This window comes from Haliotis rufescens, unplaced genomic scaffold (assembly GCF_023055435.1).
Source record: "Haliotis rufescens isolate VD_foot unplaced genomic scaffold, xgHalRufe1.0.p SCAF_23, whole genome shotgun sequence".
NCBI classification, from domain to species: Eukaryota; Metazoa; Mollusca; class Gastropoda; order Lepetellida; family Haliotidae; genus Haliotis; species Haliotis rufescens.
In genome coordinates, this window is record NW_025963924.1 from 10,007,389 (window position 1) to 10,034,840 (window position 27,452).

The window sequence follows — 27,452 nt, forward strand, 5'->3', positions numbered from 1 at the left end:
GCTGTATTGATTGTACAGATAAAAAGTTCAAATGTCAGGACCTGATTTTTCTTGAGTTTGTTTAACCCAGTGGTCATGGCTGGCCCGCGGTGATGCGGCCGTCAAACCAGCTGTTTCAATCAAAGGGGGTTTATTGTGATTTAATAGCCTCTGATTGACCAATCAGAATCGAGTAAATTCCAAATTCATGGTAGAATGGTATATAATGTGCTTTTGCATTTTGTCTTTTCAAGTCGGTCATGAAAAATATGTTCAAGGACACAGGGAAGGTTTTTCAAACATATGACAAGCATTTCAGTACATTAGCGCATCAAACACGTTGGTCTGTGTTGTAAACCAGCTAATAAAAAATAAGAGGCCTCAGCTGCATTATACTGGTGTGCAGGGAGACAACTGCCGTCTTCCTGCTTCTATTAGAGTGAACTCCCCTTGATTCTATATATAGTAAATCTCACAGTCACACGGATTGATTATCGCCAATCTCCACCTGTTTCTCATACAGACAGAATACAGAGATGCTCAAATGAGAAAAAATGTATTTCAGAACTTACTCATCCCACGATCTGTTTTCCCATTTATTCATTGTAGGATTTAGAATTTTAAAGTCGGGATAAAAATCCAAGAATCTGAATTCTTTTTTGAATGCCAGATGGGTTCGTCAGTAAAGTGTTCAATCCACTGTGTAACCAAGACCTGTCTGTGTGGTTGACAAAAGTAAGGGACCTACCGTTTGCTATTCCTGTCGGGGATAGGCTGAGATATTTTGTTAGAGACAGGATATTTGTTTCATTTTAATAACATGTATTTTTACCACATTTGTTTCAGGACATGCAAGATGTACAGCAAACAATTTCGTGTTTATTCTGGAAAAATTGTCTCTTTTTAAATCCAAGGATCTCAATTGACCAGTTCCTAAGGCTATTGTGATTCCTGACACTGTGAATAAATTAGTATAGGTTACATGTGATATTTTAAGTGTATTTTATAAATATACAATGAACAATAGCAGTGTTACATTATGGACGAAGAGACTCTATATGGTTTCCTTGTATGTCTGGTTATGTATTTGCTTCAGCCTGTGATTACCATTTCCAGGATGACTTCAAACTGATTTTGAAACATTCAATAAAGTAATTAATTGCTTGTAACAGTGTTGGTTATTGTGTTATAGCTCACCTCAGTGAGGATGGGATGAAATGGTAAACGCTGTGTTCAATATTGCTTCCCATCTCTAGTGACGTGCATTCATGTGTGTGTGTCCGACTTATTCCGGTTTTATAGTGTTAACCCTCTGAAATAAGTTTAACAGTTTAACATGGATAAATCAACTTATACCCCGTTCACATTCGCCTCTATACGTATGTGTGTATATGTGCATACGTGTGTAGAAATACATACGTGAGTATACTTGTCAAGAGAAACCCGCGTTTACTTACGTGTGTATATTAACAGCAAGAGCAAATTTGCATCGTATCTGGAGCAGTTGCAAATGTAAATGTACATTTCCACTGTGTGTATATGTTGCAAAGTGAACGTTTATGTCAACGTAAGAGGATGATATAATTAATATCTGTTCTTTTGCCAACACCAAACAAATTGTCAACAGTTGCCAAAATTTATGCGTATATAGAGAGTTGAGCGGACGGTGTTTTCTTTTGGTTTCAAGGAGTCAAAACTTTGTGTACAAATTAAATCAAACGCATGTTGCTTCACGCGAAAGTTTTCGGTGCATTTGACTGGAAAACAACCTGTTTTGTTTTGTGTAATATAACTTACGTTATTAAATGTTGTGCATGTGAACAGGGTATTAGGTACATTATACTGACACCGTGTCGACCAGTCCTTGTTTTATCCCTTGATGCCGAGCACCAGGCAGGGTAACAAGAAGTGCATCTTTACCGTCTTTCTGTATGACGCGGATGGATACTGAACCACCGACCTTCCGGCCCGCGGACTAATGCCGGTTTCATAGATAATGAGACATCATGCCGCAGTTTAACATGTCTACCCCACACAGTATACTGACTCCGAGCTGACCAGTTCTTGTTTCTTCACATGATCTGCAGTAATTTTGTGTTTATACAAGACTAGATTAAATTAAAAACAAGTTTGCCAGTTAGTGATAAAGGTACATCTGTACTAAAATGTTGCATGGCTAGAATACAGGAGATGAAATTATGCACAAGTCACCGTTGATAATCCCCAACAGTGATAAACTGCCATAATATGTAAAACAGTTGTTTTAGAGAATATGCAAATATTCTAAAGTTGTGTAAAGTTTATGACTCATGGATTGAAATTATAATGTTGATATTACTTAACATTAGTATGCTTCATTCACAAAATAGGGGGGCACGGGTGGCCCAGTCGTCTAAGGTGCCGCGATTCGCTGTGCAGAGATGTGTCCCTTAGACACGCCAGAAACCTATGGTCGTGGGTTCGAATCCTGGTTCGCCCCGATTATGTTTCTAGGTTTGTCAGCACCATACCCGTGCTCGTGGGTTTCACCGAAGTGGTAAACGTCTGATACCTGCATCACTTCGGGCTTTCCTCCCACATTAAGCTGACACGCCGTGATATAACTGGAATACTGTTAAAAGCGGCGTAAACCCAACTCACTCACTCACAAAATAGATTGGGAAGTTGGTCTTTTTCCACAAAGCAATCTTAGCGATAAGACGATCGTAGCTGCCATAGACACAACAATCGCAGCACTTAGGTCCCTTTTGTGGAATGGAGCCAAGAGCTAATGGTTGCTTGGTTGGTTTGTTGTTTAACGCCGCACTCAGCAATATTCAAGCTATATGACGGCGGTCTGTAAATAATCGAGTCTGGACCAGACAATCCAGTGATTGACATCATGAGCATCGATCCACGCAATTAAGATCGATGGCATGCATCAACCAAGTCAGCGAGCCTGACCACCCGATCCCGTTAGTCGCCTTTTACGGCCAGCATGGGTTGCTGAAGACCTATTCTACCTCGGATCTTCACGGGTCGAGAGCTAATGGCTAAACATGAATAGGTGACAACAACCAAGCTTGGAGATGAACTCGCAACGGACTGACCGTTATGTTTACAAACAAGTGATGACTGCCATGACGCCAAATACTCCTACCCCTGCCAAATTACTTTCTTTCATTGTCAATTTGAGTTATTGTTTCATTACAACTATCATGTATTTGATATGGTAAGAATGTAAGGGAGACGTTGGTTGATTTTCCGTTCGTCTGCAACCTCCAACCAATCTGATCAAACACACAAATAGGTAAATCATCTGGGAAATCAGGTCAGTCGTAAATCTTTAGTATAGAGAGCTCCACGAACGGGATATCGCTGCGAGGAGCTTGAGTGGGAATGGGCTACTCAGTGACGTCACTACATTATGACGTCATGTAATTGTGTCGTCACGTAATTGTCTCGCCATAATCGTGGAGACTGGCCGTGTTTTTCATCATAGATGCCAAATATCTCTGTCTAAAATGGGATGCAAACAGACCAAGGTTAAGCCTTTCAAGCAGACATCTCCCGAGGAGGCTCTGACGGGCAAGATCAACTGTCCTCACGAGCTGTACTACGCCAAGTGTCAGGTGACACCGCCAACACCCCGCCTGTCAGAGGCGCAGATTCTTCAACAGCTACGAGATGAGGGTTTGGTCCCCGACCGTCAGTCCAGCGGAGGAGTGGCCTTCTCTGTCCCTGTCGTGGAGGAGGTTGTTCCCCGTGGCAAAGCTCCCCGACGTCTGGAGCAAATCCCAGTGCGATGCTTCTACACAGCTGAGAGGAGGAGACAGAAGGCTGATCTGTTCCGACTTGACAGGTAAAATCTCTAGGAAGAAGAGTCCAAACACTTAAACCGTTTGAATTACTAAACATGCCTTTGTATTGATTTCATACTGAACTAATTTTATATTGCGTGTCTTTTTTTATACAGGTTCGTGGAGAAAGTCCAGAGGAAACAACTGGACAGAGAGATAAAGCATAAAGCTGTCAAGGACGAGAAGAAACGTCGCCAATTCATCAAGAAAATGAAGGCGGAACATCAGCTCCAGATGAGGGAGGAGAAACTGGAGAGGCTGGAGGAAGAGCGGGCGGGGAGGAGGAAGAAGCCAGCAAAGAAGTAGACTGAGTGGAGCGAGTTGATGATGGTTGGTAGGATGTAAACAACAGCGAATGATAAAAGAATATCAAGAACATTAACTGAAAAAAAGAACAAAAGGAAAAAGGAACAAAATAAAAGCAACAGGCCAAGCGAAACAGGAAGCCAGAAGATGCAACATAATGAATACAGTTCATACGCTTGCAGTGTTGATAATTTGAAAATCCTTTAGTTTTTGTCTAATTGTTAGTCTGCAATGAGCGTAGGGCAATCATACATGAACATTAGGAATTATGTGTACTACTTTCTATATGCCAGTTATGTATAGTTTATATATATATATACCAGTTATGTATAGTTTATATATGCCAGTTATGTATCCTTCATATATATATATATATATATATATATATATATATATATATATATATATATAAGTAATGTTTGTATTCTTTAAGTTTGTAATAAAATGGTTTACGTAATTCATACCTTGTTTATGATTTAATAATCTTGTTTCATTAGTTTGACATTTATTGTTATAAAATGTACTGTGGCTGTGCCTGAAGGCTGGACATCGTTTCAGACAAGATATGTGGAAATGAAGGCTGGGTTCATTTCCGGATCATTAGTCATAAATTTACCCAAGGAAAGGAGTTTATGTACCAAGCAAAACCTATACACCTTTCAATACATAAGGTTTTTAATAACCATGCAGGGAAACAACAAGTACCATCTCTAGCATCTTTACGTATGATACAGCCGATATCTCCCATCCTCAACCTTCTGCTCTCTGGGCAGACGCTTCATCCACCAGACCACGGAGATGGTCCACTTGACAGTGAGGGATGAGTGAGGTCTTGTGGTACACCGTTGTCCGTCATCATTTCAAGGCGACAGTGATTTAAGGCTTGACAAGGACGTCACAGCAGGGATGGGCAATATTTGGCGTGGCAAGTAAAACACATTTGCCACACATCTAACCTCATGATGAGTAAGGACCGCCTCCGTGGTCTCGTGGTAGAGCGTCCGCCCGGAGAGCGGAAGGTCCGGGGTTTGATCCCCGGCCGCGTCATACCAAAAAACGTTAAAAGATGGTACTTGTTGTTACCCTGTCTGTCGCTCGGCATTAAGGGTCTAAAAGAAGGACTGGTCGGCTCGGAGTCAGTATACTGTGTCTGAGTGGGGTATTCATGTTAAACTACGGCATGGTATCTCAGATGGCTAGCACTATAAACCCGGCATCAGTCCGGACTAGTACAAGCAGCCACACACACACGCACGCACATCGCTGTATAAGTGCAATAATCTTGGACGCGACGTTAAATCCCATTTCACCTCACCTCACGATGAGTGATGACCTAAATAAGGTGTTGTTGATGTTTTAACGGGACTTAGGTTAGTGTGTAGGCCCAAAAAGTGTTTTTTTAATTTAGCCTTTCCCAAAATAGGGCGGGGAGGTTGTTTTTTGTGTTGTTGTTTTTTGTTTTTTTAAAAATAGCGATAAGCACAACGCGTACGATACAGACAATATCGTAATTGTTATTTAAGCTATCGTGCAACCCTCCAAATTGGGGTCGTTTAGAAGCCTTTACCAGGGCACATCTGTACAAAGCAAAAGCTGTGCTAACACATTTAACACATTTCCATTGGACTTGAGGTAGTTTAAGCGCTTGTGTACTGGGACAGACGTTCCATCTTCTCGAGGAAAGGGAGTTAACTGACTGTAAAAAGTCCAGTTTCCACTTTTATAGTCAGTCACCTCCCTTGCCCCGGGAAGCCACAGGCTTTCGGAACAGATGTCTGCCTGTCACCTTGGCTGATGGTATTTAAGGTGGGTTAGGAATAGTAATGTGTCTCGTGCTTTCTGTTTAGTTCCAGATGTATTGACGTTAAAAACGTCTTCATCAATAAAACCTGTTATCGATACTATTCTGAAACTTACAGAAACGCTGCTGTCGCACTGGTGAAGAATAATACTTGCTGCGGCAAATTCTTCACATTATATCGTGGGTTCGAATCTGAGATTTACTCGGTTATGATCCTTGGTATATTAGTTCCATATCTTTACTCGTAGGTTTCCCCGAAGAATAAAACGTCAACGCCAGAAAATACCCAGTCTCGGTTATACGCCGAAACAGATGCCACTGGGCGTAAAAGACCAAAAAACGGTGTAAATTATGTAAATGGAACATTGAAAATCAGTGATGACACCAGGTGTTCGCGAAAAGCACGCCCTGTCCTACCGGTAGCATCCTCCACGCACACAATTTGCTTAAAAAAGTAAATGTTTGTTTGTTGCCTGACGCGGCACAGCAGTAGTACTCGACGTCGACCTTAATCAAACAAGACAATCAAGTGATCTGAGAGATCTTTAATGCGGCTCTGATATCACTGAGATACTGTTTAAAATGTTCACAACGCAGGTTACACACTCACTATTTTCAATAGTGGGTCATGTGATTGTTTATTCTCGATAGTATGGATCTTTGCTCACTTTTTCGATCACCAGTTTGTCGCCCTGGTTCAGGTTTGATGTACGCAACAGATGGTAGTGATTATGTCTTTAGTAATGCTGGAGCATAACAACATCCTCTCACGATAGGTGAGGTGAAAAGGGGTTTAACGTCGCGTTCACAATTATTGCACTTAAATAGCGACGTGCATGCACGTGTGCACGTGTGGCTGCTTGTACTCGTCCGGACTAATGCCGATTTATAGTGCTGAGGTACCATGCCACAGTTTAACACGAATACCCCACTCAGACACAGCATACTGACTCCGAGCCGACCAGTCCTTGTTTTAGCCCCTTGATTAATGCCGAGCACCAAGTAGGGTAACAAGAAGTACCAACTTAAAACGGCCGGGTATCGAACCCCGGACCTTCCGCTCTCCGGGCGGACGCTCTACCATTTGACCACGGAGGCGGTCACTCATAACAATATCTAGTACTGGATATACATAAAGCCATTGCCTCAGATTCAAGTTCATTTCAAATAATGAAAATGATTTCATACATCATTTTAATTCAATAAACACCAATCTTCACGTTTTAATTCAGGATCCCATATTTCTCTGACAATGACCCTTATTCATTGCCCCATGCCCTGTTTTTTTTTACAGAAGTAGTAACGTCTATACAATATGGCGTCCTGTGACACCTTGATTTAACTGTCATGCTGTTCAAAACGGCGCTAGACCAAATTCCCTCAGGCACACGCTATTCATTATTATATGGGATTGTGGAATAGCCTTGTATTTATAACACTCATTCGTCACGCCAAAGGTCTGGGTTCGATTCCCCAATGTGTGAACCCGCCGTCTTCGGATATTGCTGGAATATTCAATTTCCTAAAAGCGGCGTAAAACCCAATTCATTCACTTATTCAAGATAAAAACAGAAATCCAGTAAACTGTTAATGTCCTCACCAAGCGCTTTCTTGCCGATGGCATACTGTAAAGTAAAGGCATCCAGTTATACTGCCTCTGGCCTAAACTATCTCATCACAAAAATTTCTATTAAAAAATGACGCGAAAAGGAGCATTTAGAAATATGCTGCTTCTAGAAAACCATGATTAAAATTCGATCGCAAACCTACAAAAACAACAGTCTCTCCCGTCAATCGATGACACCAGCAATACAGCGCAGAGATTCGCATTCAGAAACTTGATAATTCTATTGCCATGGCACCATTAGAAATAGCTTTATCGTTTTCTTGAAGTGGGGACGCTACTTCTTAAGCTGTAACCATAAATTGATCCACACTTATTATCTGACAACTGTTTCCCATTATAACTTAAAAAAACAACAACCAAGTATATAAAATAAAGAACGTTTCGTGTCAAGGCTGGTGTCTCTTTGCAAATCGTTTACAACCTGTGTTCTAAATATTTTATATCGTTGCACCAAATCTAATTAGTCGTTCCCATGTCATCAACTTCACCCCGACAACCAAACACTCTCGTCTGCCAACAGGATTAAACTCATTCATGGTAATTGTTGTGGAAAGTTGTGAAGATCAATCCAAACAGCCTCCAATCCATCTTATTATCAGAAGGACATGTTCATTGTGTATTGTGCCGTCAACATGTTTACGATCTCAACCCTACCACGCAGACTGCAGAGGAAACACCATCAGCGCGGACCTCATAGAGAGCACCCAAATCGAATCAATCAACAATAAGCATTTTGGTTGAGGAGCCAATGGTCAGAATGCAAGCACCGTGGTTGACCGTTGTTGTGATCAGCTGCTATTTATTCATGAGAAGAAATCTATATTCGCGCGGTATCGAGGCTATTTTCAGAACGCTGTCGAGGAAGCGAGAGGCACAGAGGGAGTGAACAGAGCTATGGCGGAAGCAGGCAAAAGGATCGTGGCCCTAGCAGTGGATGAGAGTGCACACGCGGATAACGCCTTCCAATGTGAGTATCTTCGTAATATCGGATACACAAACACAAGATGATTCATTTAAGACTGTTGTTCTGATGAATTACAAATCCAAAACGTTAAGGTACATACAGCTTTGGCTCTGCGGTTATTAACTTTTAACATCGCCCCTTGGAAATATTTCTAGCCCCCAGGCGAATACATGCGAACTCCATGTAAACTCAATGCACCATTGGACTTACTTAGATTTGTACGAGGAAGTACACTGTCAAATGATATGATACTAAACGTAAGCACCTCTCTGCTTTCACACCCTGCGATATGTCAATGAATGTAAGAACAATTCATATTGTTAAGGTTGTTTGTGAATATTGTTTGAGAATTACATAGTTATTGCTAACTGACAGACTGTCTGTTTTTCAAAAATCAGGCAAGCTGAGGAGTATTGCATTGAAAATGGTGACGAAGATGCCACGTTATCGATACTACAAAATTTGATAGCGAGAATGATAAAAGCACATCTGCTAATATACGTCATAGGTTTTGTCACAAACACGATTTTGTCTATTGAAGTCCACAGTTATGTCGGTCTGACAGTAAGTACCATTCAACGCAGGTGCAGTTGATTATGAGAACTCGGGAACGTAATGATCGATACTGTATAAACTTTTCTCTAATTACATGCCGCCTCTTGTGGAGGTGGTGGGGGTGGGGTGGGGGTGGGGGTGGGGGTGGTGAAATGGGGTTAACTTCGCGTCAAAGATTACTGCACTTATATAGCGACGTGCATGCACGTGTGTGTGTATGTGTGTGTGTGTGTGTGTGTATGTGGTGTGTGTTTCGCTGTGTGTCTCTGTGCTTGTGCTAGTCCGGACTGATGCCGATTTATAATGCTGGTCCACTGAGATACCACTCCGAAGTTTTAACATGAATACCCCACGCAGACACATTATACGAGCTTGTTTAGCTAGTCCTTGTTTAGCCCCTTATGCCGAGCGTCAGGCACAGTAACAACAAGTACCATCTTGTAACGTGTTTTGGCATGACGCTCTCTGGGCGGACGCTCTACCACTAGACCAAGGAGGCGAGTTGTACAACGAGCAGTGAGTACCAGGCGGGGAACGAAGTACTTCCTGTTTATACTCGGTGTTCTGATGATACTGGAATATGTGTTAATACTGTCAAGCTTCACTCTTCAGTCTCCCGCGGTTTTTGATTCAGTGTTTATGATTCTAGGGCAGAATAGGTCCTCAGTATCCAATAGCAGCGTAGGAGTCTTAACTAAGGAGATAGGAGATAAAACTCCGAAAGTGGGTTGGAGTATTCTGAACTGTATTTCCGCTGTAACAGCTTAATGTAAGACGAAGCTCTGAGACATGTACCACATGTGAATCCCACGAGCACGGATGTTGTACTGACAGAGGGTGATATTGAGAGTGAATGGGATTCGAAACCACGATCACAGAATCCTGGCACGCCTAAGGGACGCAACTCTGCATGTCGAATTGTAGATACAAACCTATGTTCGGATCCTCTGCTCTGCAGTGAGTGTTCGCTGTACGTGTCTCCCCACCAACATACCGCCTTCCTCTGCCAGGTGTTACATTGAGGCAACACTGTGCTATTTATTTACTGAAGATGGCGAATGTCCTACAACTGCTTAGATATTAATATAATAATATAAGTCATATATTTGTTGTCCCACAAAATTCGTCTTCGGATGTAGAAGAAATGTAAAATCCTAAATTATGAAACAGCTGTTGTTATCAACTGCACAGATTATGTAGATCCGCGAATTCAGGCCGTGTTAAGCAGGAGCTTAATGTCGTGATGACATGACACGTGCTGGCGTGGAACATTATGGGCGAGTGCCTGGTTGGGTCTACTGGAGTTTATTGCTGTTGAAGTCGTGCATAGAAACCTCTAATTCTTCGGGAAAGTTGGTACAAATTTGAGGCCGAGATGTCTTTCCATGCTGTATCGAGATAAGTATACCCACACATGCACGAGAGGTAACGCAGATTCCCAGCATTAGGAGTGGAGGCGTCTACTTACTCTTTGTTGTAAAACTGATCTTCGCGATACACAACGCACTGAAGTGCCTGATGTATTCTCCCCCACCACGGTTTTCATCCTCCCTCTCTATGTCTTCTTCTCATCCTTACATCGTCTTCTCTTCATCCCTACATCGTCTTCTTCTCATCCTGACATCGTCTTCTTCTCATCCTGACATCGTCTTCTCTTCATCCTTACAGCGTCTTCTTCTCATCCTTACCCGCGTCTTCTCTTAATGCCTACATCGTCTTCTCTTCATCCCTACATCGTCTTCTCTTCATCCTGACATCGTCTTCTCCTTATCCTTACAGCGTCTTCCCTTAATGCCTACATCGTCTTCTCTTCATCCTTACATCGTCTTCTCTTCATCCTTACATCGTCTTCTCTTCATCCCTACATCGTCTTCTCTTCATCCCTACATCGTCTTCTCTTCATCCTTACATCGTCTTCTCTTCATCCTTACATCGTCTTCTCTTCATCCCTACATCGTCTTCTCTTCATCCTTACATTGTCTTTTCTTCATCCTTACATCGTCTTCTCTTCATCCTTACATCGTCTTCTCTTCATCCTTACATCGTCTTCTCTTCATCTCTACATCGTCTTCTCTTCATCTCTACATCGTCTTCTCTTCATCCTTACATCGTCTTCTCTTCATCCTTACATCGTCTTCTCTTCATCCCTACATCGTCTTCTCTTCATCTCTACATTGTCTTCTCTTCATCCCTACATCGTCTTCTCTTCATCCTTACATCGTCTTCTCTTCATCCCTACATCGTCTTCTCTTCATCCTTACATCGTCTTCTCTTCATCCCTACATCGTCTTCTCTTCATCCTTACATTGTCTTCTCTTCATCCTTACATTGTCTTCTCTTCATCCCTACATCGTCTTCTCTTCATCCTTACATCGTCTTCTCTTCATCCCTACATCGTCTTCTCTTCATCCTTACATCGTCTTCTCTTCATCCCTACATCGTCTTCTCTTCATCCTTACATCGTCTTCTCTTCATCCTTACATCGTCTTCTCTTCATCCTTACATCGTCTTCTCTTCACCCTGACATCGTCTTCTCTTCATTCCTACATCGTCTTCTCTTCATCCCTACATCGTCTTCTCTTCATCCTTACATCGTCTTCTCTTCATCCCTACATCTTCTTCTCTTCATCCTTACATCGTCTTCTCTTCACCCCTACATCGTCTTCTCTTCATCCTTACATCGTCTTCTCTTCATCCTTCCATCGTCTTCTCTTCATCCTTACATCGTCTTCTCTTCATCCCTACATCGTCTTCTCTTCACCCTGACATCGTCTTCTCTTCATCCCTACATCGTCTTCTCTTCATCCCTACATCGTCTTCTCTTCATCCTTACATCGTCTTCTCTTCATCCCTACATCTTCTTCTCTTCATCTTTACATCGTCTTCTCTTCACCCCTACATCGTCTTCTCTTCATCCTTACATCGTCTTCTCTTCATCCTTCCATCGTCTTCTCTTCATCCTTACATCGTCTTCTCTTCATCCTTACATCGTCTTCTCTTCATCCTTACATCGTCTTCTCTTCATCCTTACATTGTCTTCTCTTCATCCCTACATCGTCTTCACTTCATCCTTACATTGTCTTTTCTTCATCCTTACATATTCTTCTCTTCGTCCTTACATCGTCTTCTCTTCATCCTTACATCGTCTTCTCTTCATCCTTACATCGTCTTCTCTTCACCCTACATCGTCTTCTCTTCATCCTTACATCGTCTTCTCTTCATCCCTACATCGTCTTCTCTTCATCCCTACATCGTCTTCTCTTCATCCCTACATCGTCTTCTCTTCATCTCTACATCGTCTTCTCTTCATCCCTACATCGTCTTCTCTGCATCCCTACATCGTCTTCTCTTCATCTCTACATCGTCTTCTCTTCATCCCTACATCGTCTTCTCTGCATCCCTACATCGTCTTCTCTTCATCCCTACATCGTCTTCTCTTCATCCTTACATCGTCTTCTCTTCATCCCTACATCGTCTTCTCTTAATGCCTACATCGTCTTCTCTTCATCCTTACATCGTCTTCTCTTCATCCCTACATCTTCTTCTCTTTATCCTTACATCGTCTTCTCTTCACCCCTACATCGTCTTCTCTTCATCCTTAGATCGTCTTCTCTTCATCCTTACATCGTCTTCTCTTCATCCCTACATCGTCTTCTCTTCACCCTGACATCGTCTTCTCTTCATCCCTACATCGTCTTCTCTTCATCCCTACATCGTCTTCTCTTCATCCCTACATCGACTTCTCTTCATCCTTACATCGTCTTCTCTTCGTCCCTACATCGTCTTCTCTTAATGCCTACAACCTCTTCTCTTCATCCTTACATCGTCTTCTCTTCATCCCTACATCTTCTTCTCTTCATCCTTACATCGTCTTCTCTTCATCCTTCCATCGTCTTCTCTTCATCCTTACATCGTCTTCTCTTCATCCCTACATCTTCTTCTCTTAATCCTTACATCGTCTTCTCTTCATCCTTACATCGTCTTCTCTTCATCCCTACATCGTCTTCTCTTCATCCCTACATCGTCTTCTCTTCATCCTTACATCGTCTTCTCTTCATTCTTACATCGTCTTCTCTTCACCCCTACATCGTCTTCTCTTTATGCCTACATCGTCTTCTCTTCATCCTTACATCGTCTTCTCTTCATCCTTACATCTTCTTCTCTTCATCCTTACATCGTCTTCTCTTCATCCTTACATCGTCTTCTCTTCATCCCTACATCGTCTTCTCTTCACCCTGACATCGTCTTCTCTTCATCCCTACATCGTCTTCTCTTCATCCCTACATCGTCTTCTCTTCATCCCTACATCGACTTCTCTTCATCCTTACATCGTCTTCTCTTCGTCCCTACATCGTCTTCTCTTAATGCCTACAACCTCTTCTCTTCATCCTTACATCGTCTTCTCTTCATCCCTACATCTTCTTCTCTTCATCCTTACATCGTCTTCTCTTCATCCTTCCATCGTCTTCTCTTCATCCCTACATCGTCTTCTCTTCATCCCTACATCTTCTTCTCTTCATCCTTACATCGTCTTCTCTTCATCCTTACATCGTCTTCTCTTCATCCCTACATCGTCTTCTCTTCATCCCTACATCGTCTTCTCTTCATCCTTACATCGTCTTCTCTTCATTCTTACATCGTCTTCTCTTCACCCCTACATCGTCTTCTCTTCACCCCTACATCGTCTTCTCTTCATCCCTACATCGTCTTCTCTTCATCCTTACATCGTCTTCTCTTCATCCTTACATCGTCTTCTCTTCATCCTTACATTGTCTTCTCTTCATCCTTACATCGCCTTCTCTTCATCCCTACATCGTCTTCTCTTCATCCTTACATTGTCTTCTCTTCATCCTTACATCGTCTTCTCTTCATCCTTACATCGTCTTCTCTTCATCCCTACATCGTCTTCTCTTCATCCTTACATCGTCTTCTCTTCATCTCTACATCGTCTTCTCTTCATCCCTACATCGTCTTCTCTTCATCCCTACATCGTCTTCTCTTCATCCTTACATCGTCTTCTCTTCATCCCTACATCGTCTTCTCTTAATGCCTACATCGTCTTCTCTTCATCTCTACATTGTCTTCTCTTCATCCCTACATCGTCTTCTCTTCATCCCTACATCGTCTTCTCTTCATCCTTACATCGTCTTCTCTTCATCCTTACATCGTCTTCTCTTCATCCTTACATCGTCTTCTCTTCATCCTTACATCGTCTTCTCTTCATCCTTACATCGTCTTCTCTTCATCCTTACATCGTCTTCTCTTCATCTCTACATCGTCTTCTCTTCATCCTTACATCGTCTTCTCTTCATCCCTACATCTTCTTCTCTTCATCCCTACATCGTCTTCTCTTCATCCTTACATTGTCTTCTCTTCATCCTTACATCGTCTTCTCTTCATCCCTACATCGTCTTCTCTTCATCCTTACATCGTCTTCTCTTCATCCCTACATCGTCTTCTCTTAATGCCTACATCGTCTTCTCTTAATGCCTACATCGTCTTCTCTTCATCCTTACATTGTCTTCTCTTCATCCCTACATCGTCTTCTCTTCATCCTTACATCGTCTATCGTCTTTTCTTCATCCCTACATCGTCTACCCTCATCCTCGCCCACCGCACCCAGTTGCTTCCCCGGCATAAGCAGCAAATATTTAATGGAGAATCCCTGTTAAATTACAGTTATACCTGATTTACCATGACATTTGTCTTACACGTTTAACTTTACCATGTTTCACGGTTAAAAATATAATTCAGTTACGGTCCATTTGTGCAATGTTAGAGGGCCTTAACACAGTGGATTCAGTTCTCTTCAAATTGATTTTATAAAATATAAACCTTGTCCCAGTTCAAGGCTAGGCCTCAATAAAATGCATTTAGCTCCTATCTGTATTGATGTGGATTTGTTCCCGCCACCGCCCCATGCGGCGCTCGCGTAGCTCACTCAGCCCAGTCATGTAGCTGCGATCTGCTTAACGATGGATTCGGTATAGGTCAAGAGATAAAACGGTTTCTGGTTGCAATGGAAAACAGAGATCGTTGGGTTCACCACTCTGGAGATAGACGGCGAACATGCTACCCACCACGAGAACATAGAGGGTAGATTGTCCTAAACTTACACCTCCGTTGTGTGCGTGGCACATGATCCAGAAGTGGAGACTGATTCAAAACATCCGTCGTCAGATAAGCTCTATAAAACATAGATAAAACAGTTTCGAAGTGTTCTGCCAATTTCATTTCTAAAGCGCCAGGTTCATTCAAAGAGGAATGACACAAGCGTGGACGTTGTGCTTCATTTGTACTGTACTGACGACAAACATTCTAAGTGTCATATATGTTTATCAGTCATTTGGATGTTGAATGTCTACGTCAGAATAAGTTAATTTCGCGGACGTCATATGTGTACATATATATGTTATCCGTGATGACGATCCGGGTTTCAATAGGTCTTCAGCAACCCATGCTTGTCGTAAGAGGCGACCATGCTTGTCGTAAGAGGCGACTATGCTTGTCGTAAGAGGCGACTATGCTTGTCGTATGAGGCGACATACGGGATCGGGTGGTCAGGCTCGCTGATGTGCATAGTTATATGCCACTGTCTTATGGCTGGAACATTGCTGATTGCGGCTTAAAACAACAAGCAAACAAAACATATTTGTTATATTATTTATAGAAAGGTCATCGCGTGTATGTGTGTGTTTGCGTGCGTGCGTGCGTGCGTGCGTGCGTGCGTGCGTGCGTGTGTATGTGTGTGACTGCTTGTATTAAAAGGAAATGTTTGTTGCTTGTAGAGCGGGGGAAAAACATGAATACATTTTCGTAAAATCTGAAACACACGAATGTAATATATTCTTTGTATCCATACAACTAATGCAGCTGTTGTGAAGAAATACTGTCCTCTGAAAACCATGTCCCGAAGCTAACAGGGTCAACATGACGTCAACAAATTGACGCTGTGACGTCATAAATATTTACGCAAACAATTCCGTAGAAAGCAGTAGAAATATACACCGGTGCTTTGTATGGATGTTTATTTTGAACCGTGTGGATTATAATATTGATTAGTAAGCACCGTTTTTTCATAGATGTAGAAAGGGTAACATTTAACATCATCCACAGAGTGCCTGATAAAGCCTGTGTGTAATGAGACCCGCAACCTACATTCAAGATCAAGGATTCCGTTCCTCAAAATGAAGAATCTTCTTTGTTCTGTCGTACGTCATCCCACTTCCGGTAATGATGAGACCCGTGAAGATCCGAGGTAGAATAGGTCTTCAGCAACCCATGCTGGCCGTAAAAGGCGACTGTGCTTGTCGTAAGAGGCGACCAACGGGATCGGGTGGTCAGGCTCGCTTACTTGGTTGAAGCATGTCATCGATCCCTATTGCGTGGATCGATGCTCATGATGTCAATCACTGGATTGTCTGGTCCAGACTCGATTATTTACAGACTGCCGTCATATAGCTGGAATATTGCTAAGTGCGGCGTTAAACAAAAAACAAACAGTAATGAGGCACTTTATTCAGAAGAAGGTTTGGAAAAAAATTAAATGTCACCCTTTGTCATTCATTATTTTTAAATTTTACCACTTATTGCCAATTCCCCAATACAACCTCGTGAGGGTACAGGACTGGAATAGGTCCCCAGCATCCTGTGCTGGCCGTTGGAGGTGATTGAACTTTTAGGTGATTGAATTCGGTGACTCGATTGATTGGGGATCATCGTAACCCAACGGCGTGGGACGTTGTTCATTATATTAATCACTGGTTTGACTGGTCCAGACTTAATTGCTTACAATCCGGCGCCATATACTCTTTGTATTGTCACCGTGTGACATTAATTATCGTTACAATGTCGTTCGTTCTCTGTACACTGCGACACTTTGTTATTCATTCTCGATACGATGTGATCCATGCTATTCCTCCTGTTTATAAGACCACGGGTTATTACAGTCGTATTATATTGAGATTTTACTTTATAAAGTTGCGTAACCTATTAACCAAAGAACTAAAAACATGTATTTATTGCGACCGTAAGCGAGTTCGGCGTCGCGTCCAATATTATTACATTTATGTAGTGACGTGCATGCACGTGTGTGGCTGCTTGTACTAGGCCGGACTAAGAGCTAGTTTAAAGTGCTAGCCCACTGAGATACCATGCCGCAGTTTAACATGAATACCCAACTCAGACAAGGTATACTGGCCCCAAGCCGACTGGTCCTTGTTTTAGCCCCTTCATGCCGAGCGCCAGTCAGTATAACAACAAGTACTATCTTTTAACGTCTGTTAGTATGACGCGGCCGGGGTTTTGAGCCCCGGACCTTCCGCTCTCCGGGCGGACGTTCTTCCACTAGGCGGTCGTATTGCAATGAAGTAACTGTGTAATTTTTATTTATATAATCCACTTCACACAAATACACTGACTGACCGCATTCACTTCACACAAATACACCGACTGACTGCACCTCTAGAGCAGAAGGTCCAGACGTGGTGGCTTTTCTTTTAGACTGAACATAAACCCACATCTCCTACTTCCTTACTTAATTATTGCCATATCATAATCCTACTTACCTTCTCTACCTTTTTCTCGCCACCCTCAAGATAACAGGGCGCACACAGACATGCACAGACACGTTTACGTAATGATCGTATCGCAAAAGAAACGAGTGTCTGCCTAATTTTACAAACCAGATTCCCACTCAACGTATGTGACCTTGGCAAGGTTAGAAATGTCGACGTTAGGTTTAACCCTAAAGCGTGACACAGCACTCGATTGAAGGTCACCCCGACAACTTAACCTGTTGGCCCTGGCTGATGTACAATGCACGAGTAAGCTACGACAGCTCTCGTATTTAACCTGGATGAAGCTACAGGTCATCGCCTTATCATTCCAATTGGAATCAATTACGGAAACGTATTCGTTGCCAAACATTATCATCTCTTCCACGACCAAACACTGCACGAAGAGATCGTTCACCACCTTACTTGTTGTTTGCCCTTATATATTATTATATACACCTGACAAAAACATCAACACCGCTAACTATATTTTTTCAAAGAAAATAGTCACTTTATTAAAAGGCATCCTTTTTTAAATTTTGGTACAAACGTGTATTTATGTTTGCAAATGATATACTCATATTAAAATACATCTAACTGCTCCATGGCAGTAGTTATGTGACCAGCCTTTCCAATGCTGTCTCTGTTTCTTTGCATCATAGACCGTGGTTTAGTGGTAGGGCGTCCGCCTGGAGAGCGGAAGGTCCGGGGTCCGCGTCATACCGAAAGACGTCAAAAGATGGTACTTGTTGTTGTTACCCTGTCTGTCGCTCGGCATAAAGGAGCTAAAACAAGGACTGGTCGGCTCGGAGTCAGTATACTGAGTTGGGTATTCATGTTAAACTGCAGCATGGTATCTCAGTGAGCTAGCACTATAAATTGGCATTAGTCGGGACTAGTACAAGCAGTAACACGCACGTACGCACGTACGCACGCACGCACATGCACGTCGCTATATAAGTGCAATAATCTTGGACGCGATGTTAAATCCAGTTTCACCTCACCTCTTTGTATCATGTGAGTTGACCCAGCACTGGATGGACGTATAGCTTCTGGTACCAACTGACCAGGACGCGTCCATGGTATCTTGGATATGCATCAAAATTATTTCAATGTCTGATATTGACAAAAGATACATAGAAATTTGGGGTATGTGAAAATATAGAAGGGGATGTGGTTAATCTTTCTCCAGATCCACTAATCAGATTGAGACACGAGTATTGTTCATCGTCCTCGTCAATACTTTCATGCCTACCCTTTTCGTGAACACCTGGTGTCATCACTGATTTTCATTGATCCGTTCATATCATTTTCACCGCTATTTTGCTTTACGCCCAGTGGAATCTGTTTCGTCAGATGATCAAGACTAATTATTCCCTGGCGTTGACTTGTATTTTTGAGAAGTAGGGAAGTAGATAGCACTGAAGTCTGCACCTCGCGATAGCTGTCACTCCGGTCTACGCTAGAATAAGCAAATTCAACCAGCTGTGGGTTATCACATTCTCAGTGCTATGTTTAGTTCAGGGAGTTCGGTGTAGTGCCACTGACTGTATTTCAGTTATATCACGGCATGTCAGCTTCATGTGGAAGGAAAGCCAAAATTGTGGCAGGATAGATTAGTGGTTAAAGCATTCACTCGTCACTCCGAAAGCCCAGGTTCGATTCCCAAAATGGGTAAAATGTCTGAAGGCCATTTTTTGTTTTCCCCGCCTTAATATTGTTGGAATTTTGCTTAAAGCGGCGCAAAACCACACTCACTCACTTGCGATCAATATTGTTCAGTTATGGCCAACCTATCATCATTGTCTTACCATGTGCAAATCTGCGTCCCTTAGGCGCGCCAGAAACCTATGATTGTAGGTTCGAATCCCGGTTCACCCAAGTTATTTTTCTAAGTTTGTCAGCACCACACCCTTGCACATCAAAGTGGTAAACGTCTGAGACCTACACCGCTCCGGGCTTTCCTCCCACATTAAGTTGACACGCCGGGATATAACTGGAATACTGTTAAAAACGCCGTTGAAACCCATCTCACTCACTCACAAATTTGATGATATCCGTTGCAATATACGTCGCAAAGATGCTGCTAGTACTATATACAAGAGATCGGGTGGTCAGGCTCGCTCACTTTGTTGATGCATCGTCTCCAAATTGCGTGGATTGTCTGGTCCAGACTCGATTATTTATAGACAGACGTCATACAGCTAGAATATTGCTGAGCGCGCCGGGCGTTAAACAAACAAACAAACAGTGTTGAACCATTTATCCTATCCCCAATTGCCTTGTCATGCCTGGTCAAATGCATGCAAAACATGTTACAATTACATGCCGAGGTCATATTCACTCGCACACGTTTGAGACCAAGAGGCTAGAACACAAGCAGCTACAACATAGAAAACCGAATACTGACCCAAAAGGTTTACAAACCAAGTCGGCCGACCAATAACAGACATAAGCCCCTAAGCTCGCATATCAGATATGAATATCTCACTCTTCCATCTATCCTGAAGATCCCTTGTATTGCTGAATAATGTCACAGGGTTAATGGAAATGTGTTACAGAGGTGGACATTAGAGACCTTCCTCGTCTCGTCAAGCGTGCAGTTACCCCGCCTAATTAGCCTGTCTGTGTGCAGCTCAGAGATCCATCAATGAATTTTACATGATGCTGTTTTGAGTGATGCGGGGATCGGGGCGCCGTCACTGTGGCGTATCTCAGCACTTGCTGGACTTGTTACGTCAGGGCGTTACCAGCGTTACCCTTCTCGAGATGTGCCATTCTTCATCTTTTGGAAGAATAACGCGGTTTCTTATCGCCAGAAGTATAATTGAGTTTCACATTGACCTAGTTTGGGGAATACAGTGGTGGTATGATGAGTACAAGAGAGTATTAGAGGGTTCTACACGAACATAACATGCATGGGTAAGAGAGAGTATTGAATACTAGTTTGTTTCTTTGTTTGTTTGTTGTTTAACGCCGCACTCAGCAATATTCCAGCGATATGACGGCGGCCTGTAAATAATCGGGTGTGGACCAGACAATCTAGTGATTGACATCATGAGCATCGATCCACGCAATTGTGATACGAATACTAGAACTGGTATGTAATATATGAACATAAACTGCCGTTAAAAAGAAAGTTTGCACCAATGTTTGATGGTGGCTAAATATGAAACAAGCAACAGCAAGAAATGGTCAGGCGATGGTGATGTATTTGATCATATTGTGATTTGGACCGTTAGTTTGCAGTGTTTCGGCGACTGTTTCAGCCTGGTACCGGTTTGAGAACGATTGGTCAAATCCAATTTTCTAGCGTATGGCGTCTTTTTCCCCCGCAGTTTATTTCCTGTATGCCATGACGTCAACAGCAGTATGTCATATGTAATTACATGAACAATAGTATATTTTTCTATAGTATGACGTCAAGAATACAATGGTTGGTGAACCGACACAATTATCTTGTAGGGCCAAGTTATTTGATGAACGATATTATGTTTTATAGCATAGTCTGTCCCACAGTCCCTGAAACATATTATTTTCCCTTCAGCCGAACCCTTACTGTTATGATACAGACCAACATAAAGCAAGTCTAGATTTTCCTGAGGTTTAGAATCTGAATCTCCCCCTTCGCTGAGGCTCCTTTTCAATTTATAGACAGTTGTTTGTATCTTAATTATATATTTTCAGAGACAAGGCATTTGTCTATTAATAGCATTACAATGTTAGTTTTCTATGACACATACTGTCAACTGATATGATTAGCGGTTTCAAATCATGTCATAACGTGACAAATAACATTTGATCATTCTTGAGGTATGCATGCTCCCACGAGTCCTGCTAACGTCCAGTACAGCTATTTATAGACGGATGAGCGTATACATCACGTTATACATTCCAACCTAAATCGCCCTAGAACGTATTTGAAGACTTGGAATGCTATTTCTTACGTTAATGTCTCGAGTCGTTTGACAGTTCGTCTCTTTGATGGGAGTAAAAACTGAAAAGTATTTGTAACTTGCAAGCTCTCGTTGATCAGTGCCAAGACAACCCATCAGTGGAGGACTGACATGGCCTGGGAGACTTGGAGAGTTACTCTGTGCTTTCAAAACATAGTGAAGGATGACACGAGCAGATTACCACGTGTGACAAATGAAGCTGCGTTTCTAAGCTTCGTGGAAAACATTAGCGATGGAACGCCGATGTTATTTGTCAGTCAGTCCATGTAAACACACACTGACTTAAACTCAATATAGGAGGAACTGTCCTCTTTGTTTAAATTCTACACAGGTACTTGAGATTAATACTTATTTGTGAACCCGGCTCGTTCCACAAGGCGGTCTTATAACTACCACTGTAAGTCAATGTTAATGTTTGGGAGCTACGATATTCTTAACGCTAAGAGCGCTACCTGGAACTGCTCCACACCTGTACCCATGGTGTACTGGGGGCGTCAGTTTGGGCATGCGAGAATGGTTGGCTGATATCTTTTAGGAGATTTCAGAGACTACGGTCCCCTCTGGCTGGCTGCACTAGTGTCCTTTCGTGTCAGCATTTCGCCGATTTCGATTTTATCCATAAGAGAAAGCAACATTTAAATAGTGGTTAGAAAGAAATCTTCTGTCATTACTAGTGGAGGTTCTATTGGTCTGAGATTTGGGAAAAGTTGAATTTAAACCTATCTAAATGATAACAAGGAAAATATCTGACTCTGAGACACGGGTGGCACCAGTCGTCTAAGGCGCTGCAATATCCAGAGTTGCGTCCTTTAGGCACGACAGGGGCCTATGATTGTTGGTTGGAATCCCGGTTCGCCCCGATTATGTTTTTAGGTTTGTCAACGGCGTTAAACCCAACTCACTGACTAACACCGACTCCCATAGTTGATTCAGAGCGTAAGATATTCCATGTACACACAGGCTAAAACTCAACTTTAAAGTTTTTAAAAGCGGTGTTTAAACAGCAGTTTCTCTAAAAAAATAAACTGGTCTATTCATGTTCCTTAATTTAAATATTTAAGCCATGTGTAGGTTGGAGTGGTTCCTTGAGCTAGCGCGGAGTGTAATACATACATGGGCTGACTCAAGACAGGAGCTGCAGATGACTCACTGACAGCTGAAGAGCGCCACGAAATCCCAGCGTCTATGCGATTTATCGTGGATGTCTCAATGATGTAATATGGTCGTTGTAGTATACTTCACATTTGCGTGTTATGACAGATCGATACCGGCCAGTCATGGCTTAACATCGTTTGCTCGTTGATCACCAGAGCCATTTTGCTTCTAAGTCATTTTAACCATCTGATCCTCAATATTGTCATTATGAGGATAAACAGGATAAAGTGAGTGAATGTAGTTTAGCATATACCAGTAATACACATTTCACCAAGATTACATCTCCTCGAGGCAAGGGAGTTTACTGACTTTATAAGTCCAATTTTCACCCTCACCGAACTAGGCGGGAATTTCCAGGCTTGATCGTAGCGCCATCAGTGGCGATTACGAGTTATGTCCCTTCTATGTCCCTCCTATTGACCAATCAGATTACATCTCTCATATGCTTCAAACAAAATGTCGGCGTCCAGTCAAGACGATCTGATCGATAATTATGGCCTTTATTGTAATAAAACGGTTCTACCTCGCGAAGTGCATCAAATCACTTGAGCCCCTTCGTTAAAAACATGAAAAGATTTTAGAAATATCTGTCGAGACCCAGTTGACAGCACACATGCTCTGCAAATCCTGCCATCGACCGAAATCTGCACGACAGTCACCATCCATGTTGTTTATAAACCGAATGTTTTTGATTGGACTATGCATAGACTCGTTAGTCCAGCCAAAATAAAACTCACTAATTCGGCAAAGGTGGAAATTGGAGTACTTTTACAGTCATTTAACTCCCTTGCTTTGGGAGGATTCCAATATTACAGTTGTATAACGGCTGTCTGTGAAGAATTGAATCTGGGTCAGGCAAACCAGTGACTGAAAGCATGAGTAATAACACAAGTTATCGGAGTATGATGACACGCGATCAGACAAGTCACCATCTTGACCACCCAATCCTCTAAGAAGCCCCTCAAGGGAGGAATGATGCACCAAGGACCATTTCTTCCCTGGAATCGACACGGTGCAACACATGATGTAACGAGACGAGTTTTACCCGGTGGTGATCTGATGGGTGGCACATGAATAACGAATTCAATATACCTATCTCAGTACCCTATCTTTGGAATTACAAACTCTAATAACCATGGTAACCGACCATAGCCATTACAACCTAATAACGTCACCATGTACATTTCTTTCTTTTTCCGTACCAGGATCCGCTGAACGTTTGAGTTTGAACCCCATATTCGAGAAATGGTGATTCATGATGTGTCAGCACCCTATCTGTGGCGTGGGTTTCACCAAAATTGTAAAGAACTTTGACATTTGAGTTTTTCATCTCCACAGCCGCAACAAACTGTAACAGTGAAATACTGTTGAAAGCTGTGCAAAATCCGACCCCATAGAGTTCTGGATTATCTTTTAAATACTTCCCACAAAGAATGTCTTGTCAAAGTCTGACAGTGCATGGGGATGTGTTTGAAGTTTGAGAAAGTAGGGATGTGTTTGAAGTTAGAGAACATATTCGTCACCGTCGGATCATGTGGGTCTTGGCAATTTTTATTCACGAACCGAAAGTAACTCAGCGTTCTCCTTAACGGAATCGATACAACCAGACTCGCTCTTCTCGTAAGTCCTTGGGGGCGGTTCGTGATAGCGGGCCTTCATTACATACACCAAGTTTTGTCCGATTTTATCACATCTCAACACAGTCGGCGGTGATCCCGATTAGTTTTTAGGTTGCCTCAAGTGTAAACGAACATTACTTTTTAATATTCAATCCAAACCTATTTTATGTGTACCGTCTACAAGTTATCCTGGTGTCATTCAGAAATCTTCTTCATTATACCATACTATAACATGGTCTATACTATTATATGTACTATAACATTCCTCCGTATCTTCAGAGTTGACAGAGCAAGGTCGCGCCAGGAACTCTTCGCTGTAGAGAGATATGATTAACCTGGCAGCTTGACTCCCATTTGTGTCTCCAGCTTCCTCGACCATTCCCTTCGCTGACCTTCCTCAGCGTCCGGGGGGGGGGGGGGGGGGTGACCAGAGTCCAGCAGTGATCCTGCAAATACCACTAGGCGTAATGTAATGTCCACACTGTTATTCGGATGCATCTATGTAACATTGATCGTTCAGTAAACCTTATAATGTCCTTCCACTGATTAGGAAGGTCAAAGTAATCAGAGCTAGTGGCCTCTCCGTCCCCCCGTCTTGTGTAGTGACTGCCTGTGAATGACGGGTTCTCGCGGCGGACTACCTGGGAGTGCCATTGATCGTGTCTGCTGCCCCATACGCGCTGTCCGGGCGGGTACCTCCACAAGCAGCTTATTAACAGATAGCAATGTGTGTGTAGGTCTTATGCCGTGTTATCAGGTGACCTGTTATTTCAGATGATAAGGATAAAGACGTATCTGGATTGTTGAAGTATCTGGATTGTGTTTGTAAATCTGGGATCCACGATTTATAACCATCCACCATTGAATCGTGAAATCTGGCAAGTGTAGATTTACAAAATCAGACCATTTTTTTAAATTATGGTGCAACACAGATTCTAACCACAAAGCGTCGAAGCTATCAGGTATTGACTTACCAAATCATACTTTTTTTAAAGATTGGTCGTACGTTTTTTCACCTTTGAATATTGGAAGATATCTGATAGCGACGAAATAAAATCTCACATTTTTTCAAATCTTGTTAGGTAGCACAAATTCCAATGTTACGGCTGTCAGCTGTGCATTTTTTCTCCAAATGTTTATAGTGGCCACTGTTGGCCGGTCGTTCAAAGAGGCGCAATTCGTGTGTTACGCTTACTTTGTCGTGCCAGAAACCTATGGTCGCGGTTCGAGTCCCAGTTTCGCCCTGATGATGTTTCTAGGTTTGTCAGCACCATAACCATGTTCGTGGGTTTCACAGAAGTGGTAAACATTCTTCGACCTGCATCACTTCATACCTTATCTTTGTGAACTTTTTTTTGAAGAAGGTATAATTATAAATGTTGAATCATTTAACCTATGAATTTTTGCCTTCTCGGGGGGACGGGGAGCCCAGTCGTCTAACTCGCCGCGATTGCGCCCCTTTTCCACGCTAGAAACCTTTGATTGTGGATTCGAATCCTGGTTCGCCCCGATTATGTTTCTAGGTTTGTCAGCACCACACCCGTGCTCGTGATTTCATCGAAGTGGTAAACGTTTGAGACCTGCATCACTTCGGGCTTTCCTCCAACATTAAGCTGACACGCCGTGATATAACTAGAACTGTTAAAAGCGGCGCTAAACCAAACTCACACACTCACTCACTCACTATTGCTTTGTCACTCTTTGTCTTTAGATGCATGTAATGTTACAGAGCAAAACAGTTTACAATTACAGGCCGAGGTAACATTCACTCACTTACAGTAGGACCCGTGAAGATCCTGGGTGGAATAGGTCTTCAGCAACCCATGCTTGCCGTAAAAGGCGACTATGCTTGTCGTAAGAGGCGACTAACAGGATCGGGTGGTCAGGCTCGGTGGTTTGGTTGATACATGTCATCGTATCCTAATTGCGTGGATCGATGCTCATGATGTTAATCACTGGATTGTCTGGTCCAGACTCGTTTATTTACAGACCGCCGTCATAAAGCTGGAACATTGCTGAGGGCGGCATTAAACAACAAACAAACAAACAAACAAACCACTTAGAGTAGAACACAAGCAGGGTGCCTAACAGACAGCTGAATACTGACCTTGGACGTTTACAAAGCAAGTCGGTCGACCAATAACGGAGACCTAAGCCCCTAAGCTCGCATATCCAACAGGAATATCTCACTCTTCCATCTATCCTTCATATTCCCCTGCATTCCCAAATAATGTCATAGGGTTAATTGAAATGCATTTTGATTGAGGTGGACCTATTAATCTTACCCTGTCTCGTCAAGCCGTGTTGAGCTATCCTGCCTCATTAGCCGACTGTGCAGCTCGGAGTTCAATCAATGAAGTTGACACGATGCTGTCTGATAGCCTGGGCTGTGATGCAATCTGGCCTATATCACTGATGTTTCACTTGCTAGACGTGCACTGTCAACATTATCAGCGTTATCTGTTTTAAGGTTTACAAGATAAAATAAACTACTGAGCCAAAGAAAGTACAGTTGAAAATGGGATGACCAAACAATTACAAACGTTATCTTAATGTTACGAGGCTGAATAGTGTACATTTTCTTTTCTGTTATGAACAAAACTCATGCTTTAGGGACCGAAATTTGCTTCTTCCACAAAAAACTATCCAGACCAGAAATCATGAAAATCATATGCGTATTAGTATCTTTGACGAAGGCAACAGTCCAAATATAACTGAATCGATAAGTTTGAGAAACGTTAAAAAATCTCCTGGCGCGACATTTAACTCGAGTCAGAAAATTCCAGTTAGAACCATTAAGAATACAGGTTAAATACTTTATCTCCTATTAAATATTAGTTTGTGTGAGTGAGAGGGTTAGGTTACCGCTGAAAACTACACAGGCAATAGACGTGTATCATCCTCAACGTATATGCCATACCCAGGATCATAATCGGACGAATCATGGATTCAATCCAACGATCATCGGATCCTGGGTAGCCTAAGGGATGTAACCCTTACGTCACTTGATCACTCGTTCCCCCTTTAAAGATTTGAAGTTAGATTAAACACGACGCGATGTCGCCTACCGTGGTCTATGACCTCAGTACACACATT

The 27,452-nt window shown here is 42.4% G+C and overlaps 2 protein-coding genes across 3 annotated transcripts in view; both read left to right on the top strand.

Moving 5' to 3' along the window:
* The first annotated feature begins 3,381 nt into the window (after positions 1 to 3,381).
* LOC124133136 lies at positions 3,382 to 4,456 on the top strand. Its single transcript, XM_046497394.2, has 2 exons — positions 3,382 to 3,820; positions 3,935 to 4,456. The coding sequence occupies exons 1-2, from the start codon at positions 3,483 to 3,485 to the stop codon at positions 4,122 to 4,124; spliced, it is 528 nt and encodes a 175-aa protein (XP_046353350.2). The 5' UTR covers positions 3,382 to 3,482; the 3' UTR covers positions 4,125 to 4,456.
* A 3,678-nt stretch (positions 4,457 to 8,134) lies between these two features.
* Positions 8,135 to 27,452, top strand: part of LOC124133048 (universal stress protein in QAH/OAS sulfhydrylase 3'region-like) — a 54,609-nt gene continuing 35,291 nt past the window's right edge. Inside the window, exon 1 of one of the 2 annotated variants that reach the window (XM_046497256.2) lies at positions 8,135 to 8,519. In XM_046497256.2, coding sequence (XP_046353212.1) covers positions 8,447 to 8,519 — 73 coding nt within the window. In that variant the 5' untranslated portion in view covers positions 8,135 to 8,446. The remainder of the gene's footprint in view (positions 8,520 to 27,452) is intronic. The other variant, XM_046497255.2, reaches the window with a different exon arrangement.